At 39.6% G+C, this 21,583-nt stretch overlaps 1 protein-coding gene across 2 annotated transcripts in view; it reads left to right on the top strand.

Annotated features, from left to right (window-relative positions):
- The first annotated feature begins 2,047 nt into the window (after positions 1 to 2,047).
- Positions 2,048 to 21,583, top strand: part of LOC113008735 (ankyrin repeat- and BTB/POZ domain-containing protein 3-A) — a 259,075-nt gene continuing 239,539 nt past the window's right edge. For both annotated transcript variants that reach the window (XM_026146398.2, XM_026146397.2), the window contains exon 1: positions 2,048 to 3,250. In XM_026146398.2, coding sequence (XP_026002183.2) covers positions 2,386 to 3,250 — 865 coding nt within the window. In that variant the 5' untranslated portion in view covers positions 2,048 to 2,385. The remainder of the gene's footprint in view (positions 3,251 to 21,583) is intronic.

The raw sequence follows: 21,583 nt of genomic DNA, 5'->3' as shown, positions 1-21,583 counted from the left end.
GTGGCATCTGCTTAGGAACTCTTTATGAAGCGTTCTTCATGCAAAATGCATTATCATCCTTTTCATTTTCTTGATTGGGGCTCCATTTCATCACTAGCATCAGAAACCTTTCTTTTTTGCTTAGATAACGCTATATTAAGTCAATAAAAGTCTTCCTACATTGGTCATTATCTGTAATAAATACTATTAAGGGGCCCAGCGTGCCTCTGTGGAGGCTCGGGACATAAATAAACTCCACTGCTTTGGTATAAAACCTACATAATGCAGTGTGGTAATCTTATTGTTTATTGTGTGTCAGCCAAACAATGAGAGGAAGATACAGCCATGTTTTGTTTTACACTTTTACCACGTCAATCACTTTTGCAGCAGTGGGAGTCACATCCTCTTTAGACCCTCTTAAAAAAGTCCAGTGTAGGTTTGTCAGTTCAGGCATGCAATGTGATGTCATGCTAAGAAAATCTGAAAGGGCCTCTGGCGTGGCAGGCAGTGTGGACAGATGGTTGGTCCAGCTCAGACGTACAAGGAGAAACCCCAACAGAATGGATGAATCATCATTCCACCAACTGTTCCTCTCAGCAAGTAATCAGAATTCAGCACATTCACGCTTTGTTTTCATGGCTGGACAAAAATATTGTATCATGGAGAATAAACCGTTCAACAACAAAATCTTCCAAGTGCTGCTAAACCTTGACACAGAGGCACGGAAAGACTTCTGATCTGGAAAAAGCTCAGAGCAATGTTCTCTGGAGAGTGAAATATTTATAAGGATCAGACATTAAAGATTGTGGTGCACCTTAAGAAAGTTACTTCTGCTGCAGACGCTTCACGTCATACTTAAAAATCAACATTAGGGGTGGAAAACAAGCACAGCAGAAGTCTAATGTTAGAAATGCAACATTTTATCCAGGTTCTCAGAAAATTTCAGGAAGGTGGGTTAATATTATCTTTATTAGCTGAACAGAATAAGAAACATTTCATTAAACACCCAATAATAGCGTTTTTAAAGTCTTACTTTAAAATGATTTATTTAGTTACAGCAAAAATAAAAAATAGTGCAATCGTAATAAGAACACTAGCCTGACCTGTACTTAACTAAAGAAAAAATGCGCTGCGCTTTTATTTTACAAAATTGCACTGTTATTCGTGAATACAGGTGAATACTGATGCCTATTATTATTTATAGGTGTTGCTATGATTTTACAATTGCATCCTGCCTTTTCTTTGGCCAGCAGAATGATGGATGAATGGATTTTCATGGTGAAATTTAGCAAGCAAACTCCTGTAGTGATTAATCATGTCCAGAGAAGCTTTAGAAAGGTCAAATACATCAGTCAGTGAACAGACTAAAGGAAATGCAGAAAAGCTGATACCTTTGCATACATTAAAGCACATACACACACACGCACAAGAAACTGAATTCATGGTACATCAGTGACCTGTTCACATGAGGAATTGTGTGTTTATACAGCTACTGTACAAAACTTTAATACATTTTAAAGCTGTGAAATTCATCTACAGATGACAGCAGGAAGAATAAAATATAGCATCACTGCAACGAAGCAGCTAGTAGTATTACACAGAAAAGCTTATTTTTCATAGAGCACAGAAAGAAACTGCTATTTTAGATAACAGTATGAACACTTTAAAATAACAGCTTAATGCTGGCAAGGTAGCAGCCAGCGTCTTCTTTATGCTTAATTTAACATCCACTCATTGATCTTTGAATCTTTGAATCCTCATTGAATCCACTACCACTCATTGATCTTATTTGATTGGTGGATCTGAGTTTTATGCGGTAGAATTAAATTATTTTCGTCTCCCTGCGTTATTTTAACACGGAATTTGTCTATTTTACCATTTGCGCCATGTGTTCTCTCAGTGGGAACCTTCCTCTCATCCTGGCACTGTCGTGACATGACACTGCAGCAACGCCACTACAAACAGCAGATTGGCTGGCACAGCAGCCCGCAATAGTGTGTTTTCCACTGAACTGTTGTGTTTCACCAGCTCCAGGTAGATTCTGCTGAAAAGCAGCAGGTAGCTCCTCTCTGTCAGTAACAACTGATGGATACGCGGATTGGCTCGTTCCAGCCCGCCGCTCTCATGCTCCTCCTCTCCATCGGAGTCCTGCCTGCGCTGCGCTTGTTGCAGTGAGCGCGGAGGGTTTGTGCGCTCTCGGGTTATGAAGTTGTGGACAGGAGGAGAGGATATCGGTGACAGCAAGACGCGCAGAGGAGGAGAAAAGTAGATGCTCGTTGGTGTCGTTCCACTCTTCATTCTGGGGAATACGCTTAAATCGGGAGATTGCGGCGGAGAAACGCGCTGAAACGAGTTTGTGGCATTTAACTGGGAGACCAAGCATACCCAACAGTATGCGGTGCAGTTATGGCAGGCAAGGGTAAGACAGTCGTGAGGACGCTGGAGGATTTAACGCTTGATTCTGGTTATGGTGGAGCCGCGGACTCGGTTAGGTCGTCCAGCGTGTCGCTGTGCTGCTCCGACACGCATCAGTCCATCTCGCATGGGGGAAACTGCTGGCATCTGACGGAATCCATGCACAGCAGACACAACAGTTTGGACACAGTCAACACCGTCCTGGCGGAGGACACGGAGATACTGGAGTGCTCGGGTCACTGCGCCAAGCTGCCCGAGCTGGAGGAGGTGCCATGGACCCTGGGCGAGGTGGAGGGCGCGCTGAGGAAAGACGAGGAGCTGATGGTGGGCAACCCGCCACCGGAGGTCCTGGCGCGACTGTCGACTCTCATTAGCCGCGCGCTGGTGAGGGTGGCCCGGGAGGCGCAGCGACTCAGCTTGCGCTACGCCAAGTGCACCAAGCACGAGATCCAAAGCGCCATCAAGGTGGTGCTCTCGTGGACCATCTCCGTCAACTGCATCACGGCGGCTCTGAGCGCCTTGTCCCTCTACAACATGAGCACCGGGGACAAGTTCAGCCGAGGCAAGTCCGCGCGCTGCGGGCTGGTCTTCTCCGTGGGGAAGTTCTTCAGGTGGATGGTGGATAGTCGGGTGGCCCTAAGGATCCACGAGCACGCTGCCATATACCTCACCGCCTGCATGGAGAGTCTGTTCAGAGAGGTTTTCACCCGCGTCCTGCGCAGCGCGCTCGTGGAGAGGGATAACGGGATCCCCAAGTTTACGCTGGAGTCAATGGAGCAAGCCATCTGCAACGACTCGGAGATCTGGGGTCTGCTGCAGCCCTACCAGCACCTCATATGTGGCAAGAATTCAAGTGGTAAGCCATGTCAGTGAGTGGTTAACTGTTTGAAACGTGATTGACGTACATTTGGTGGTGTGTGCAGAGGGCTTTTTTATCACCTAAATCACCATATGAGTAAAATCAATTTGCCCCCTAAAACAACTTGTTTCCAAAATGGAAATCCACGTGCTTCAGGAACTGTCTAGAAACAAGTGGCTGCCTCTTTAAATAAGCCATAACTATGACTCAACTGGGATGAGGCCTGATGTAGAAAATAATTTTCTTTTCAAAAGCTATCTTCATCTCAAGTTCTGCTCATTTGTTTGGAGGATAACAACACATTTTATTTTATTTTTTCCTAATCTGCTTAGCGTACCCTCTTAAGAAAAGCAATATGACTGTAAACTGTGTTATTATGCTGGGGAATAACCACTGCTTATATTGCTAGTGTAATTCCATACCCAAACAAAAGGGCTTGGCAGTTTTTGAATATTTATTACCCTCAGCTTAGACCTCAAGGCCAACCTCTGAAACAGTATCTTGGTTGTTGCAGCCTCAGAGCAACAGCCAGACTAGACTAGGTATTTATGGTGAAAAAGATCAAACAAGCTCAAACCTCTACTTCTTTGAAGCTATTGTGCTCTCAGACTGTCATTAGCAGCACAGATGTTAATGAGTGTTTTTGATAGACTATAGGAAATGCATTTATGTATCATGATGTGTGTGCGTCAGGATTTTTTTGCACAAGCAGGCTTTGTGTTTATATTGTGTGCTGGCCTTGTTGATAATGCTACAGTCTCACTCCAGAAGGTGTAAGCTGTCAGTGTGGGCTGGCCCTCTTGTTTTCAATGCCCTGAATGAGTTGGCTGAAAGCAGAAGGGAGTTGAAATGCTGTTCTCCAACTGAGAGCCAAACTGGGCTGTGTAATACTGGCCAAAGAATCATAGTGCAACACTTTGGCTAGTTGCTGCAGAAGATTATTCCAGAAGCAATCTGAAGAAAAATGGATATGAGATCGTTCTCACAGAGTCTTCAGTGAAGTGAAATGATCTGAAATTGAATGTCATGGATGCAGTTCTTTTCTTTAAAGATGGGAGTCTTTTCTGTCCCCCAAATCCTCACGTGCAGTGTAGTAACTTAAAATGCATCATTGCATCTTCATATTAAAACAGATCAATTCCAAAAAAGTACTGTTGCTATTGAATCTGCAAGCCGCTTGGCATCCACCTCTACACCAGTTGTCTCTGACTTGCCCTATTATCTCCCAGGTGTGTTCACTGACTAGTGGGGAGGCATTGGTTAACGCAGTTTAAAAAATAATTACTTTCTTTCGGCTATAGTAGTCCTAACTAAAATAACATTTTAAAGAAGTTGTAAGGAAATGCTTACACATTTTTAAAAAGCTCAACGTTGAAGCATGCACATTTTTCTTTAATCTGCAGTGATACCAAACACTGAAAAACAGCAAATCCTGTGATTAAGAATAGTCCCAGTTTCATTTTATGTCTGTTTGTTAGATTAGGGTGAGCTTAACTGAGTCATTCATCCTCTTTTTACATTGTTGTTTTTCATCATTTTTATTTTTTTACACAACTGCTTTGTCTTGAAATTGTAAAAACATGAATTCTGTGTAGATTGGATGTTGAGCCAGGCATGCATTCCCTCTGCTCCACCTCTGTGCAGTCAACTGCTCTGCAACAGTGCATGATTTTCTGGTGGTGCAGAGGAAGATATCATTTGGAGTCACACAAAACAGCGTGATGTCATTTTAAAACAGTTATCAAGGCAAAATGCGTAGATTTAAAAAGTACTGTTTTCCCTTCCCCGACCCAGCAGTGTTATTAATCCATTTCAAAGATGAAGAAGACAAATGTATTACTTTGATTTTATGCCAACAAAGGCTGCACTTCGAGAATTATTTAAAACTGAGTCATCTGCGGCCAAATAATTAACCACGGATATTAATCTAATAATCACTGAGGTGTCTGTGATGGCTTCTTTTTGGTAGCTTTGGTGACGGCAGTGAGACTGGATGTAGTAAATGGAGAGAGCAGGGGAGGCCTTCTTGTGACCAACATGATCTTTTTGTCTAAAAATTTCACCTAAGGAACAAAAGCACCGCAGTGCCTAATGATTAAACCCACATTGCTCGACACTCCCACTGACCATACGTGACAGCCTCTCTGCTCTGACTAATGAGTAGAGCATAACGGAAGCTTTTCTTCACCTCCTTTATTTCCAGAGGTGCTTGCAGCTGCTCAACCTGCTGAAAATTCTGGATGTTTCCAGAATATTTGCTGGTTAAACAGGCAGTGTGAAAGGTTTGGAAATGTTTGAGCTTATAAGAGCTTTAATTTAACTTGATGACTTTCCACGCTGATAGCCTAACCAACAGTAATTCTGAAACGAGTCACACCTTATATACCCAACTGTTATGGGTGGAGGAGTAGGTGGAGATGGAAAATAAATAAATAAATTAGGGCATCGCCAACTGAAATTTGTCAGTGTCTTTATGAATGATTCATTTCCAAAATGAAACGAGTCATGAATCATTTCTGATGTACTACTTTACATTCAGCGGTTAAAGAGTGGTACATTTTGAGGTGTGTTTTTGTCCAGCCTGTTAGCCCTCTCAAGTCTAATCTATATCTGTGTAATTTGTTTTATTTCAATTGGTTTCCCAAGTTTGGGCAATCAGGGAACACGTGTTTATTCTAACTGACATACATAAACAACTATTCACATTTTCTTTCAAAATACAGAATTGATGCTCCAGACCTCAGAGGGTTAACTTAGCACTCTCTCATACCTCTGTTTTTGGTTATAGCCTACCAACTCCTGAGGAAAATGTGTGACTTTATAGGAAATGGTCTACTGTGTTGAGTAGCTAGTTAATAACTGCTTTATCTGCTCTTTTGTACAAGGGGGATTTTAAGAATACAGCTCTTCCTACTTCTAGTCTGACCAATGCTAAGCTGTATTTCTGCTTTTCCACTATTAAGGACCCACAAAGTCTATATAAGGGTTTCGAAAGGAAGAAACTCAAAAGTGGCCCCAGACAAGACTGCATTCTCTGGGGCTGACAGTTGAGTTTTGCTTTCACTTGCCGCTTACCTTTATTTTCTCTCAGCTTGGTTCACCTAAAAACCAAAATGATTAGCGTGAGGCACTAAAACAACTTGATACAGAGCTAAGTGTTGTCTTATTTTCAGGTGCGTTAACTCTAAACTTAACTACGCTATAACTAAACCACATGTCGGGTAGTTTTCTGGAAGACTGTAGTCTCAAACCAAAGTAGTGAGTAGTCAACAGAAAACCAAAACAGTGATCTTAAACTTGTTTAAAGCTGCAGATTCAGGTAAATCTCTCCTAATTCTTTACAACAAGCTCCCACTTTCACATGAGATTTGCAAAATATCAATTATTGCCACTTTAGCTCTTACCTTAACTACTACACCCATGTGGGGTCCCAATTTTGCCAGCACTTAAATAGTTAGAGTTGATTTAGGTGCATAAAGTGTCATACCTTGTGCATTTTGGAAGGATGACTGAAATTTGAAGTATAACTGTGTGTAACTGTGTACATGACTAGTAAAATAAGGGCACTTCCTTCATTGCTTTCTATGTAAGCCTGGTGCATCAGGTTTCATGGAGAGGCAACTGTCCTATTTCCCTGCACTAACATGGGTTTACCTTAACATTCAGTTTCTGCACCTTTTCTATGCCTTCTGTGCCTTACAGATGCCAACTGAAGTGATGCATTTGATGTGTGTTGCACTTAATCCTACATCATTGTGTATCACATATATGTATATTTCAACACATAAAGAGGTATTGCACAAACATCAAATCTAAAACGTTTCTCGATGTTGTCTTGTTACCTGATGACATGTGACGTCAGAAACAAGCAGCGTGGTCATCAGCTTCCCAACCCGCCTGCGTGATGTTTAAATTTGGCATCCTGAATGACTTGATTGTATCTGATTATGTCTGTCATTCGCCGTGACCTTCCCCAAGGAACCAATCCAACCTCTGCAGGACAGATGACACAACATAATGGTATTGCATAGCCTGCTATAGTCTGTCTATTAAATTAGCAGCAGGGTGATGGTTTCCCTCCTTCTTCCCGCTCTGTCTTTCACACCATATTTTATTTTATTTCATTTTCTCATGGTGGGGGGAAGCGGGCTCAGTGTTTGCATATTTGCTTTCCACTGTGGTTTTTAATAAGCTCGACTCATAACCACATGATTTTGGCAAAGCCTTTTGTTGTCCATTCTGTTATTATTTTCTGCCCGTCCTTCCCCTCCTTTGGGAGGGGGGATACTCGCAGATGAGCCGACAGATTGCCATAGTTCTGATGGAGATATGATGTGAGCACCCGGCAAGGCATGCTGGTTGTGATGGAGTTTGATGTCATGGTAATTTCATAAGGCCAAGGGCTGCACCCACAACCCTCCACCCACGTTTCAGCAATGATCAGTGATTGTGAAGTTGTGTGAAGTTGTTTTCCAGGCCAAGATATATTTTATGAACAGCATCCATTTCCCTCCATGTTACTGGCTTATGAAAATATTAACTTTAATTTCTTATGCTTCTAGGTAAATATTCTGATAGGAATTCCACACGTACAAGTCAGCTGAGACCAGCCTGAAATTGTTGTGGTTTTATTACTTGCTCTGTGTCATTGGAGCGTGGATCCCCTTCCATTTTCAGGAAGTAGGTGAATGCACTGGGTCACGATGAGATAATAAGAGGAGTGTGGGAGTAGTGAATGCTTAATGCTGTGAAGGAGTCAAGTGCAGGAGGAGAAACCAGGCTGGAGTGTCAGCTGCAGGAGCTGTTGCTGAGGGGGCATTGGCGCAGGTCCCTTAGAGATATAATTACCATGCAGCTCTCTTTAATTAACACTTGTGCTTATCTGGTAGTCATTAAGATTAGGAATTAGTAACGGGAAACACCAGGGAGCTGGAGAGAACAAAGATGGTAATTCCTCCCATTCATTTTTAATACCCGTTACTCGTAGGCCTGCGTCGGCATGTTTGATCCAATCAGTCTGTGTGGCCGAGATAAAACGGCTCCTAGAAATTCAGACCTGTGGACTTTCTTTGCCTTGGATTCTTATGAAACAAAGCAACTTGTTTCATCACTTGTCCTTGTTGTTAGGTAAGCTACTTTGGGCTGGTCACTTAATAACAAGGTGTCGCTTCAGCGGGTAACTCTGCTTGTTTTATGAATCTGTTGCTTAGCAAATGTAGCCACATGTACTTTTGAAGGTATTTTTTGTAATTACACTTGAAAAAAATAACCATTTTATTGAAATCATATAGATCACATATAGGTTATATATAGGTAAAATTAAAAGGGTCACTATTTTACCAGTCGGTGTGCAAATTTTTTGGCCTTTTTTTTCCTAATGAGGTTTTTTTTAAGGCAGTTAAAAAAAGAACATGTTTATAATTTCTAGGCCTAGCTAACTATAGTTTATACTGATTTTATTGCAGACATTTCTTTTACATCCAAAGATGTCAATTAAATTACAGACGTTAATTTAAAATAAGATTTCTATTAAAAAAATGCTCAAAGGCATGGCATCGCGTGAATTGCTAGTTTTGGGATATTTTAGCCTTAAAACAGTCAGAAAACACCTAATAACACACTAATACGTACACCAGAACTATTCGGTTAAATTTCAAAAGATTATGGTTTATATGAATATATGACAACAGCATTCGCAGCATTAACCCCGCACAAGGAAAACTGCTACTTAAGGATACCCAGCACATTCAAATATAACAGCAAAGAGTCCTGACCAAGCATCCATTTTTAATGAGCCATATCGTGGTCATGACCGTTGTGTTGGGTTAAGCCTGTGGCTTGGGAAAAAGTGTAGTTTACTGACAGTTATTGGAAATGAGGAAGGACTCCCTAAGTTTAAAGCCACATTTTTCTCTCTTCTTTTTTTGTATTAGTTTCACTTTTATTTTTTTTATGAATGTAAGCTATAAATCAGAAAACCAAACTCATCTCTGAGGCTTATATCAAAACATTTAAACCAAAGAGTGACTATAAAGCCACTAGGAATTGACTGGATATTATACACGTACATTGTTTTAAATATGAATTTGAGAGCCACATGTTAAATACAAAACTACTTAATGAACATTTCTTTTTTGTCTCAGTATATTTATTGAACTACATCTCGGTTTTCAGTTATATTTATTACTAGAACATCTGTCCATCAACCTGGTAATTATATGATGGTGGATGCCTGGTACAAGCTAAATAGCTGCACCAGTGTTAGCTTAGCACCACGTAAACTAACTCACTAAGGTGTTAGCTAGTGAGCCGCTAAAGTGTTAGTGCTGATTAGCTCTTTCACAAGCAGTATTAGCAGGATAGAGCAAATACTGCCAGTGAATTTATCATAAAAATGATCATAAATGAGCACTAGCTAATGCCCATTAGCATTAGCTATATTTTAACACATGCAGGGCCTTGATGAAATCCAGTAGATACTTCCATATTCTCAGACTCTCCTCACTGTTTGAATAAAAAAACATGATGTTTGTACCCGTAAAGGTAAAAACAGGTATTATAATAAAAATATCTAACATAACCAATATTCTTAGTATGTAAGTAAATAAATAAGGTATCTAGATATATAAGCAAAAACTTGACACCCAAAAAGTGTGAGTGACTCATGTCCAACAACAAATCAAACTGAGTTGATTAGGTAGTTCAGCATTAAGTGGTACTATCTGTTTTCCAGTGTAGCAAAGTGGTTAATGGCTCAACTTATAGTCACGCTGTGTTATCATATATTAACTTAGATTACTGTTTAATGTGCAGCAAAGATCCATGGATTACTGCCTCCATGCTGCAGATGTACGTGAAGTCATGCACACTGCCGTGCATAGACATGTACGGACACGCCTGTAAGATGCTCACCTCGGCTTGCACGTTGAGATGTTTCCATCTAAATCAATCCATCCACAAATAGAGGAGTTTGTTAAAACTCAAACCTGATATTTTAATGGGGAGCAGCAGATCGACACAGGAATATTTAACTCAATAATGGGGTCTAGAGACACAAACGACAGTAGTAAAATCATCAGTACTCCCACATTACAGAAGAGGAAACAGGTTTTCTCAGGAATCCTGGTGTTTTGCCAGGCCTTTCACTTTTAATTCAACACGGCAGCTCTTTGTTTTTCTCACTTCTGCTGCACTGGAAATCGTTCACCTTCATGTCATCTGAGGTCACTTGGTTAGGGTTGATTCACATTGTGCAACAGTAATCTCTATTTAGTATATTTTCTAGAACTTAAAAAATAAATCTCTCTACTATCAGAGACATTTAGAATACTGGTACATGCTCATGCTACAGTGTTGTTTGGCTTCTTCAGGATTCTTATCTATAGATAAGATGCACCTGTATGCCAATTTTGTTTGTTCAGATCTTGATTGTATCAGAAGACTGGGACAAGAAACTCACAGACAGATGGGAGTTTATATTCTAGTAAAGAAAAACATAATTATGCATTAAGAATTGTGTCCACGTTGGACAATTGTTCCTTGTTAGGAAGTGAGGTGACTGGTGGGAGGGAGTTGAGTTGTTTAACGTTAGCCATAACCACACCTTAAGTGTGAATGAAGTGCCAGGATTGATTGATTAACTGCATTGTAATAATTCAAAAGCCACAAATAAGCCATGCAACATTTTATGTCGCAACCAGATTTGAAATCAGTCTCTCATTCATTAATTAAGGCTATTTCTTTGGTAGAACACAGAACAAAAGCATTATGTGCAGCAGAAGTGAAAATAAATCGATATAAAACTCAAACATGGGAACTGCTCTTTTGTTGACTCATGTCATCAGCAATGCTGTGTATTCTAAATCAGTTCTGCACATTTGCATTTGTGGTTAGAACCACTTTATATCTTCTCTATATAGCTACAGCTGTATGTAACGTTTTCTCCCCAGTGTCGACTCTTCCATTATCACACCAAGTCTGTGGTTGTTGTCTGCACATTTTTGATCACACCTTGAGCACAAATAATTTTAAGGGGCTTGGCGCTTCCCATATTTAGAAATTCTTTAGTAAAAAGTGCTATTATTATAGTTTTTATTCCAATAAATATCACTGTTCATTGCTCATTGTTCCATGAGCAGGAAACATGACTTAAGCAAGTGTCCGATTTTGAAAGTCAGACCTTTTTTGCATGAGCCTGACCAGTTGTGAAATGGTTGGTTTTCTGTTAACACTGATGTCATTCCTGGACAGGGAATGAGGATGTTAGTCTAACACACACACACCCCGCGACATATATTGAGTCAGAGATTGTTTTTGTCTTTTGGGGAATTTCTCGATTGCTTGTTGTGCAAGCAGTATCACTTGGGATTATTTTTCCAGTGCTGTCCAGGGGATTTTCTACACATGGACAAAACATTTTGCAACTTTATGTAGTCACACATCAAAAGTTTTGGTAAGAGAGAAAAGAAAAGAGCTGTGTGAATGCACTCTTGAGTTGTTTCTTTAATCAGCTGTCTGAAAACAATTGTGCAATGTAGGATGGAATAACAATAGGTTCCGCAATATATTAATGGTTGGTTTGTGTAGTCATTCAGGACTAATGTTATTGGTCAGATGACTTTTATTGTTCCCGCACCATGTAAGTTGTTTGCAAAAGCAGCAGGCATCAATCACAACATCTCCCCCGTGCCCATTTTCCTCCCTCTGGGTTTATTTCACACAATTACTGCATACTCCTGCAGTTTAACTTGTTCAAGTGTGAAGAAAAATATATTTAAATCAGAAACAAACACACAATCTCCTCTTGTGTGATTGTTCTGAACCTCTCTGCAGGCTATGCTTATATCTCGCTCCAGAGCTTGACTGAAATTTATGTCTTTACTTTTAGGGGACATATTTGTGAAGACAGCTTCTAAGCTTCAAGGCGTGGGGTGGGTGTTTCCCATGGCAATGGCTGACTGACTTATAAAGGAAGCCATAGTGCTGTATAGCCCACAAATCTTGTCAACAAGCTTATCAACAAAGCTCACACAGAGAGGCAAAGTCAAAATGTCACACCTCAGCTAGTCTTTGTTTGTGGGGCGTAACTATCATTCTCAGTTTTTTCGTTCAAAAAGAAATCAGCCCTGGAATTTATTGAATTTATTGAATGAACTTTCATAAAAGTAGAACCTAAATTGTGGTAGATTAATAGATCAAATGATGTTCTTTAAAAAAAAAAAAATCTAATTTAGGAAAGAAAAGTATTAACCTCTTTCTGAGCCATCTTCCCCATCCACTGTACGCTTACACTTCTCTCCAGTAGCTCTGGTGTCCTGTACATTTTATGAGAACCTTTCACAAACAGGAACTCTTTTATGTGTTTCTCCTTTAACCCATCTACAAAGTCTTTTATGTTTTTGCTTGTGGTTATTCTGAATGTCTTCAGTTGACCTCAGCATGTTTGTACCCTCGTTTTAAAAAGCGTCCTGTAGGGCTAGATGGTGGCCGGTCACATTTTTATTCAATGTGAAAACTGAGTAAGCCGATGTTTCCCAGCAGCCCCTGATAAGCTTAGATTACAACAAACTATAACATGATGACTTGGCTTTCACTTGTCTGTCCCTCATGTGGTAGCAGGAGTGATTAAAGGCTCTCTGAGAATCACCAAGACGGGTTTTTCTCGTTGCTTTTCACGCTTTCCCACATTTAAGAAAGATGCAAACTTCACATTGATGAAAACATGTCCAACTAAAGGTGCAATTAGATCTTTGTTCACCTTTGTTTACCTGTATTTAATGCATGGATGAGATTCAATAAGCTGGTTTTAAAGGATCAGAAAAGAGATTAGGAGTTAGCCTTTCTACCAGATGGATGATTTCATCTAATAAAAAAAAAAATTCAAAGATTATGTCTGTCAGCTGCTGGTCAGTGGTGGCGGATCCTCCTTCACACAGTTTTATGCACACGCTTACTAAGAGCACATAATTTGTGTGCCTGTGTGGAATTGTATAATGCTTGTGTAATACTTGTAAGTTATGTACCAAGAAGCTGCTAAATATACAGTCTGAGTCTTATCTTCAGTCTTACAGACAGAAAGCAGCAATGCCAGCAGTGTGATGGAATTAAATGGTATAGTGTTATATTGAAAAGACTTTTCTACATTAGTGGTCAACAACAATGTTTATTTGTTTATTTATTTTTTAAATATGAGTTTTACTGGTTCCGCTTGTCCTTAAATACCTCGTTGGTGTGACAGAATTCTTCATCTCTAAAGCAATAATAAAAAATTCTATACACACAACAACACTGTGCATCAAATTATGTCCCGACCAATAATGTTTTTGTGGATTGATACTGATTTTAAGGGACTAAAAAACTGCATTACGTACAGCGGCTTATATTCTTTTTAAATGTATAAGCAGTATGTTAGAGCTGGTTTGAAAATTCAAAACAGTGGTGTCACTGTTTATGGACATTACAGCAATGTCTGTCATAAACTAGATTACATCTCACTGTAAAACCCCGATGCTGGCTGAGTTGCAATCTTCAAATCCATCTCAAAATTTGATTACTTAGCCTCTCGGTTCAAAAGCCAATATTTTGGAGTTTGGGATGTAGCCAGAATATCTGGATATCAGATAATGCATACTGAATATCCGGTCCAAGTCCTCTTGTTCCATAAGACAGTCATAGTTTATGAATGCTAACAAAGTAACAGAGCTAAACTGTTGTCAGACAATAGCTGATTGTTTTCTTCTGCATAAGGACTGTTTACCTGAAACTGGTCACAGTCTGCTCATACATGACCCGTCAATACTATTTGACCTCAAGCAACTATAGACAGACAGCAGAGAACGTCCAGTTCCAGTTCAGCATATTCATATGTAGCTGTGATGTCACTCTGCTACATGTGCTGCAGGTGGTGCTGCTAGTATAAGGAGAAATATAAGGGGGGATATGAAGCTGGTGAAGATACCTAATTTACTTTACCTTACTTGGTTTCACTTTGTACTATTTTTTCCCTCAGTGAAATCAAACTATAGAGATATTTCATTAACAAAATGTATTCAACTTGTAAAATCCAATAGAACTGTAGTTAAATCCAATAAAAGTAATTCAGAATATGAGATTTTTCTGATGTGATGTATAATAATGCTTATAGTGAGCCATTTCCTGGTCATTTACATACATACATACAAAATAATTTTTGTATGCTCTAGTCCAGGCTATAAAGTCCCATTAAAAAGTCCTTAAAAACTATCACGTGTCAAAATATCCAGTCTTATTTGTGTATCCTATTTATGCATATTTTAGTAGGCTAATGTGAAAATAAAGTCGAGTCAGTGGAGTCAAGTTTTTTGTTTGTTTTTGTGAAGGTGACTTAAATGTGTCCATTGCCTTCCTTTATTTGGCATTTTTATCAATATTTATGAGCTTTAAATATATTAGTGGAAACAAGAAAAGAAGGGCAAGGGCAGAGTGAAGCTCTGACCACTAAAATGGACACAGACAAATCGAGCTTCCCGCCCATGGTGCGTGTCCATCCGCAGCCTCCTGTTCCCCGAGCCACAGGGTCTCAGCGTGTAGCGACAGGACAGTCGTGCCATTACAGTGCTCAATTAATGAGGGGCGAGCGCCACATCGCTTTCTGACTGTTCCCAGGTGGCGATGGGAAATTAGGCTCCTTGCTCTGGGGAGAACCATCTGCTTACCACAGTGACGCAAACCAGGCCAGTTGTAGGGGATACAAGGATGTTTGGTGAATTGAGTCTAGGGGAATGCCTCTGGTGACTGAAGACCCACGCTCTAACATATCAACCATCCTTTCTTCTTCTTTTGTTCTTTGAGTCTACAACTAAATCCTGCCTTGACAAGTGCAAACGCCAACTCACACAGCCCATAATAGGAAAAGAAACACCCTTGTTTTGTTTTTAAAGCCCTAAGTTACATAAGCTGTTTCTCTGTGACTGCTCGTCTTTAAAACAGCGACATTGACGTGTACTCCCACTATACAGTATTCTTGAAATTTTAAAGTGAAACTAATGTCCTCATATGGAAGATGTTGCAGCTTTGCTTACTCTTGTGTAGGCAGGGACACTTCCCCCACTGACAAAGCATTTTTTAATGATCATAATATAATAAAATGCCTTTATAATGATAAACATTAAAAGGAAAGCTACGGGGGGAGCTTCAGCTCTCTGTCACTGCACGGTTGTTGGACCCACCAGCCCTGCTTTTCTTTAATTGGACATCTGAGGCCTGTTTTACCCGTATTATTATTTTTTTAGATGAAGACTGATTTATTGCATTTTCAAGTCAGAGAATAAAAATTTTAAAAAAGCTCAACATCAAGATACGGGGCTAAATTTGGCATTTTTGTGAAAGAGTTTGGTGTGAACTACAGAGAATCAGAGTTTTCATATAAAGCTGTGGGTGAATAGGGAAACAGCCACCGCTGCTGCTGATTATGTGGTTACTCACCTGTAATGGCTTCAAAAATGTACCTGGCTGCATTAGCTGCTGGTGACGAATGACTTTTTATGTTTTAAATGTCATGAGATAACGCTAATGTTTCTGGATAGCACTTTAGGGCTGTTAATAATCACTGTGCCGTGCTTGAGTGTTTGCATGGAGCACAAGAGGACATAAATGGCTAATTTTGGTGTTTATGTTTAGGTTATTGATCTGATTCAAGTGGATGGTGTATAAAGACTGAAATGAGTGCATTATGAGATGAATTGCCTGCAGAAGTCTGTGAGAATAAATGAAAATAACAAGAGCTATTCAGTTCCCTGACACTTAAAACATCTTTTAGAATGAAGCTTGTTTTGAAGTTTCGAGAGAAACTGAACTATTGATCGGATGAAATATTAATTTTTGTGTGTGTGTGTGAAACACTTTTTCCCAATAATCGTTCTCACTCGTATTTCAGTTCCTTGCCAAGCTCAGTCCCTCAGTTTATATAGTATCTCTTAAAACATGTCCTCAGTGGCAACTTTCACGATTGCACAATAAGGAAAAATTAATTTACTTATAGGGGAAAAAAAATGTATTTATTCGATTTTGCTATGCCACCTGTCTGGCTGAACCTGTTTCGCGTCATCATATGGCTCTTTCGCCCAGCGTGGTAGACAAGTAGAGGCACAGCGAGGTGTAGACAGGTTGCATCACAGCCCCTCTTTACCAAGTCCTGTTTTACTGCCAATAACCGACTTACTGCGGGCGTGCAGACTGACAAGCAAACAGGTGTCTGGACACACACAGTCACAGTCATGCGCTTGTTGGTATTACTGCACCTGTGGGAGTATTTGGCCACTACAGTGATAGCTGCTACGTGCATATTTTAGCTCATTTCTGAACCTTGAATACATTATAATGAAACTGAAACTCTAGTAAAAGCTGTAAAACAAATATTTTGTCCTGTACTAGATTCTCAGTTACATAATGAATATCTGATTAACTAATACAGCAGGGCATTTACAGTTCTGTGGTGCAGCTGTGGCGCCTACAAAAAGGCATAGGGGATATTTTTGATCCCAAGTGAAAGAAACAAGAATTTTCTTTTCCTTCTTTTCACATCAGCTCTGTTATCTTTGTTCTTTAGATGCCTATTTCTGCTGTAATTAACTTCTAGAGCCACACTCATATATGATCGTTAAGACTAATACTGATACCAATATTTGGTTATTTAAAAGTCTATTTGGCATAGACTGTCTCCTCTTTACTTTTTGATTTTCATTTGTCAGGAGTTCTGATTGTTGATATCAATATATTGGAAAATAGTTAATACAACCAATAAATAAAGTAAATGTGTTGAGCTTTGGTAACTCTAGTAACTCTAAGGTCCAAAGTTTGCTTCAGTTCCCAAATACAACCACTGAAGCTCTACCAAATGTTAAAAAGGATCTTGTGAAGTGTTACTCAAAGGGTAACAATAAAGTGTAATGCTAATGCACTTAAATGTTAGCAGTTAGCTAACCAGCTAGTTGGTATCTAGAAAATATTTAAAACAATTTTTGGCTTAAATATTTCTAAAACACAAGAACAAAAAATCAAAATCAAAACTAAATTGTTATGAAGATTGGGGGGATAAGGAAAGTTGGATTAGTTGTACTATTGCTAGCTACAGAGGTGCTAAATTATTAGGCTAATGTAAACAAGAGCTCAGGCAATCTCTTCGTGCAAATAACAGGATGGTTAAACTGTTCTTGATAACAATACACACTAAATGAGTCAGTCAATGAAGTACAGTACGTGCCCAGTAGCAACAAGTTTTATCATAAAGCATGAAGAAGATATCAAAGAATTAGCAAAACTGCAACTTTGCCCAACGTATCCCCATAAACACGAGATTAGTAGATATTAGGCTGTTGCATGGCTTGTACTACTTGAAACCAAAGAAATATGATCCTAAAGTTAAGCTCCATATCTAAATCGTAGTTTTCCTGACATTAATTCATTTCTGAAGCTATAAAATAATAATACTCTCCAGGACACAGTGAACCTGGAGACAGTAATACATACCAGCGGTATTTAAAAGCTTAGCTTTAGGGCTCACTATAGTGGTAATAAAAAGCTGTAGAAAGGTAGAGTGACAACTGAATCGTATATTTAAGCTTATGTCATTTCAAAGAAACAAAGAAGAAGCCTCAAACAGAGAAGCTTGGAAAAAAGAGTTCATACGTGACCACTTAATATGGGGATAACAGTGAATGAAAATGAAATAATGCTGTAATGCTTTCCACTATTGCTTAATATGTTAAAGTAAATGACATTTAAAGCAGAATGATCATATACAAACATCAAAACCACATTTCAACTGACATTGATATCGCTAGTGGGAAAATTTAACAGCCCTGCACATTCACATTCTTCTTTTTAGTTCAGGTAAACGTAGGCAGAGAATCGCACGATGTTATCAAACTGTGTAAAAATAGGAATGACAGCTGGCATGTCTGAACAAGTGCTGCAAACTTACCAGGTAAATGAATGAGTTTCATTTAGAGCATTAAATACGTTCCCACAGAGATGAAAACAGATGTAATCAGAGCTTAGGCATAAACACTTGTTTGAATGGACAGTGCTACACTTGCATTGTTAATTTAAAAGCTAACACTGGACTTTACAAAGATGGGAAATATAAGAGTATATTATGCATTCCATGGGTGTCAGTGAACGATGCGTAACTTAAGTCTGTGGTCTATTTCTGAGAGCTGCAAAAATTTTCACAAAGCATTCTCATAATGTTACAGTTAATCCATAAAATGTTAATGGCACCCCGGAAGAAACTCTCCTAATACATCAAACAGCTATAAACACCAAGCACGGCCATCCTTAAGTGCATGGATAGGTATTCATGCATATCCTGCACTGCCAAGTTTATTCATCCAAGAACTCATTCACCTATGCTAATGCACACCTACACAAGGTGGCTGCATGATACCATTCCTGCTTCCACACATTCAGAGCAGATAATCCTCAGGCTTTCACGGCAGCAGATTTTTCCCACACTCTGAAAACAGATACTCAATCTCATCAGTACCCATGATCCATCATAATGTCCCAGAGGCAGCCTGGTACTGTCATCAAAATACAGTTTGTTTTTGGCCCGTTCTCACCCATAAATGCATCATCAGGGGGCTGCTAGCGTCTCTCTTTCTGACCTGCATTTGGCTCTGTGAAAGATTGGCTTAAATGTGTGAGTCAGGCTGAGTCAATGTGAGTATGCATTAAAACGCACTAGAAAGTGTGAGGGACAGTGTTCTTCAGTCTTAGGGACGAAGCTGAGGCATTCATAGTGCTTTCATTGTCTGACTGGCAGCAGTCTAAAACCCAAAGATAATCTTTTCACCACCGAGACACACAGTTTGAGACATATCTGCTGTGAGATAGCTGCTGTTTTCCTCACCAGAGGACTTTAATAAATGTTAAAGCTGTTGTGAGGTCATTTTCAGTGACTCAACCAGCAGATTAATCTGATAATTGCATGTTGAGTCCCTTTGCACTAATTCATATCTGCTTCTCTCAGCTCTTCTGTTCCCCGCTTTGTCTGTTTCGTGTTTGTTTTTGGGCACTGACGCATATCTGCGGTGTTGTAGCTAATCATTTTCCAAACCATGCAGCAGTGTTGTGGAAATGCGATGGCCTTTGTTGTCTACTACCGCTGCAGACATCATATTAACAACACATTAAGTGTTAGTTGCGTGCCTCTGTTTCCAGCAAATGCCGATGTAAAGCCACATAAGTTGATTTTATTGATCATTTGGGTGGAGGCAGCACATCACTCAGCTTATAAAGCTGATGTGGTGAATTAGCACAGAGCTGCCTGTTTACACTTCTGGGGACACAGAAATGCATTTTCATTAATTTTGAGCCATCGTTGTGATTGTTTGCATCCTTTTAAGTCTATCAGTCCCCGAGGACAATGTGCCTGGTTTGCTCCACTAGTTCACTGGCAAGTTATTAATTTCCCTGTTTGCTTTTGAGCAGCTAGTGTGCAGTGGTGTTACCTAGGCTTTTTATTCATCTCCTTTACTTTATGCTGCTCCCGCTGCTACAAATGAAGATGATCTTTTGAATATGCAAAGATTAAGAGAACTCTGGAGACATCTTAATGAGTGACCTCTCTCATGCATTTGAAAATGCATTATTAGATAAAACCATGTGTCTGCTGCAGTCCTGGAGTTGGTAGTTTGTTGGTTGTTGTAGATTATTCATGAAGCACTATCCATGCTCTATAAGGCTAATCTTTAATTATCATCCAGGAAAGGCAAAACAGCACACCAGCTGTGAAGCATTGATTCACAGTTGACCTCGTTCGTATGCATGTATGTATAGCCCACTTTAATTAGTGGACATAACTTAATAGATACCTGAAAGGGTAAAGCAGGGTTAAGTCATAACATCTGGCTATTTCTTTATCTTTAAATTTTAAAAATTTTAAAGCTGTTGCCATGACTAAAAACAGTAAACTGAAATGATAGCTTATTAAAATACTTTGGCTGACTCGAAGGTTGTTGCTTGTATCCAAGAGAACGGAAAATATGGTTCTTAGGACCAGTGGGGAGTTAAAGCCTCAGTCATATAGGCCTATAGACCAATAAGCAACCCCTAGCAACCACTAGGTATTCCCCTCCAATCAGTTGGTGAGTAGTTGGAGGCAGTTGCTAGGTTAAATTTGTTGTAAAGAGGTTACCTCCTAGTGATTGCTTTTCTTTTACCCATAGTTTGTAGGGAAGGCACAGACTACTATCTTCTTCTTCTTCCAGCAACCACTCTCCAACGGGTCAGGAGTATACATTATTTCCTGCCCACCAGTGATTGCCAGGACTGTTCTCACAGCTTCTGTGGGTCTGACTGAGGTCTAACTTATAGTAGGGCTATATTTACAAAGCATGTAAATATAGATAATGAAAAAAAATGAAGCAAAAAAAAGGGCTAACCAAATGTTTAGATCACATATTTCTCTAAGGACAAGCTGACAGTCTAAATTATTCATGAAGTAGTTAGCCCCCACAGTTTTAGCAATTCCAGCTAAATTCCAGTAAGTTATTGGCAGCTTTCACACCTTAATGTGATTCTAGCTCAGCTTCCTTTTGGAGTTTCTTTTTACTGTTGACAGTTGTCCTTTTCCTTTCTGTTTTTCTCTCCTCCTCTCTGCTGGAAGTCGAGGGCTGTGAAATTGGTCAGGAAACATCAATCACGGCTTCATTTCCCAGACTATCCACACCCCACCGACTCCCTCCGCACCCTTGCTGCTGCCCGTGGTCGGCATGCTTACAGGGGTTTTTCACCCTGGCTGTTCTTATGCTGCTATCATTCCGAGTGTCCTCTCCACTGCATAAATCCCTCTGTCCTCGTGGGGATAAAGAGAGTGAAGCTGATAGAGTGCCCAGTTATAAACTGTCCTCAGGAAGGATTGGGCTCATCCATGTTTTAGTACAACACTGCGGTGGTATTTTTGCAAGTTTAGGGACCTCATGCTGGAGGTTAGAGTAGTAATACTATGTAGGAGATGACAGAAATTTTCCCTGGTGGCCACCTGAATTGTATTTCTGTGTTTTTTTAAGCCCACACAGGGAACACCTTGGAAATGATGTCAGGCTTGGGCATGTGCAAGCATTTGCTTACACATATTGTAAATGCTTACACAAATTTCTTATATAGATATGTGATTATTTATTGATAGATTAAAACCATAATTTTCTAAAATTATGAGGTCTTTCTTAATTTACTACCCAGCACTTCACTACATACTCTGATACTGATATAGTACAATAAGACATACATTGATAACATTATAAATATTAACAACATAGATATTTATGCAAAAAACATTAAAAACATCAA

Source organism: Astatotilapia calliptera, chromosome 17, assembly GCF_964374335.1.
Source record: "Astatotilapia calliptera chromosome 17, fAstCal68.1, whole genome shotgun sequence".
Classification (NCBI taxonomy): domain Eukaryota; kingdom Metazoa; phylum Chordata; class Actinopteri; order Cichliformes; family Cichlidae; genus Astatotilapia; species Astatotilapia calliptera.
The sequence above is the reverse complement of the archived record's forward strand: the minus strand, read 5'-3'. Positions and strand labels throughout refer to the sequence as shown.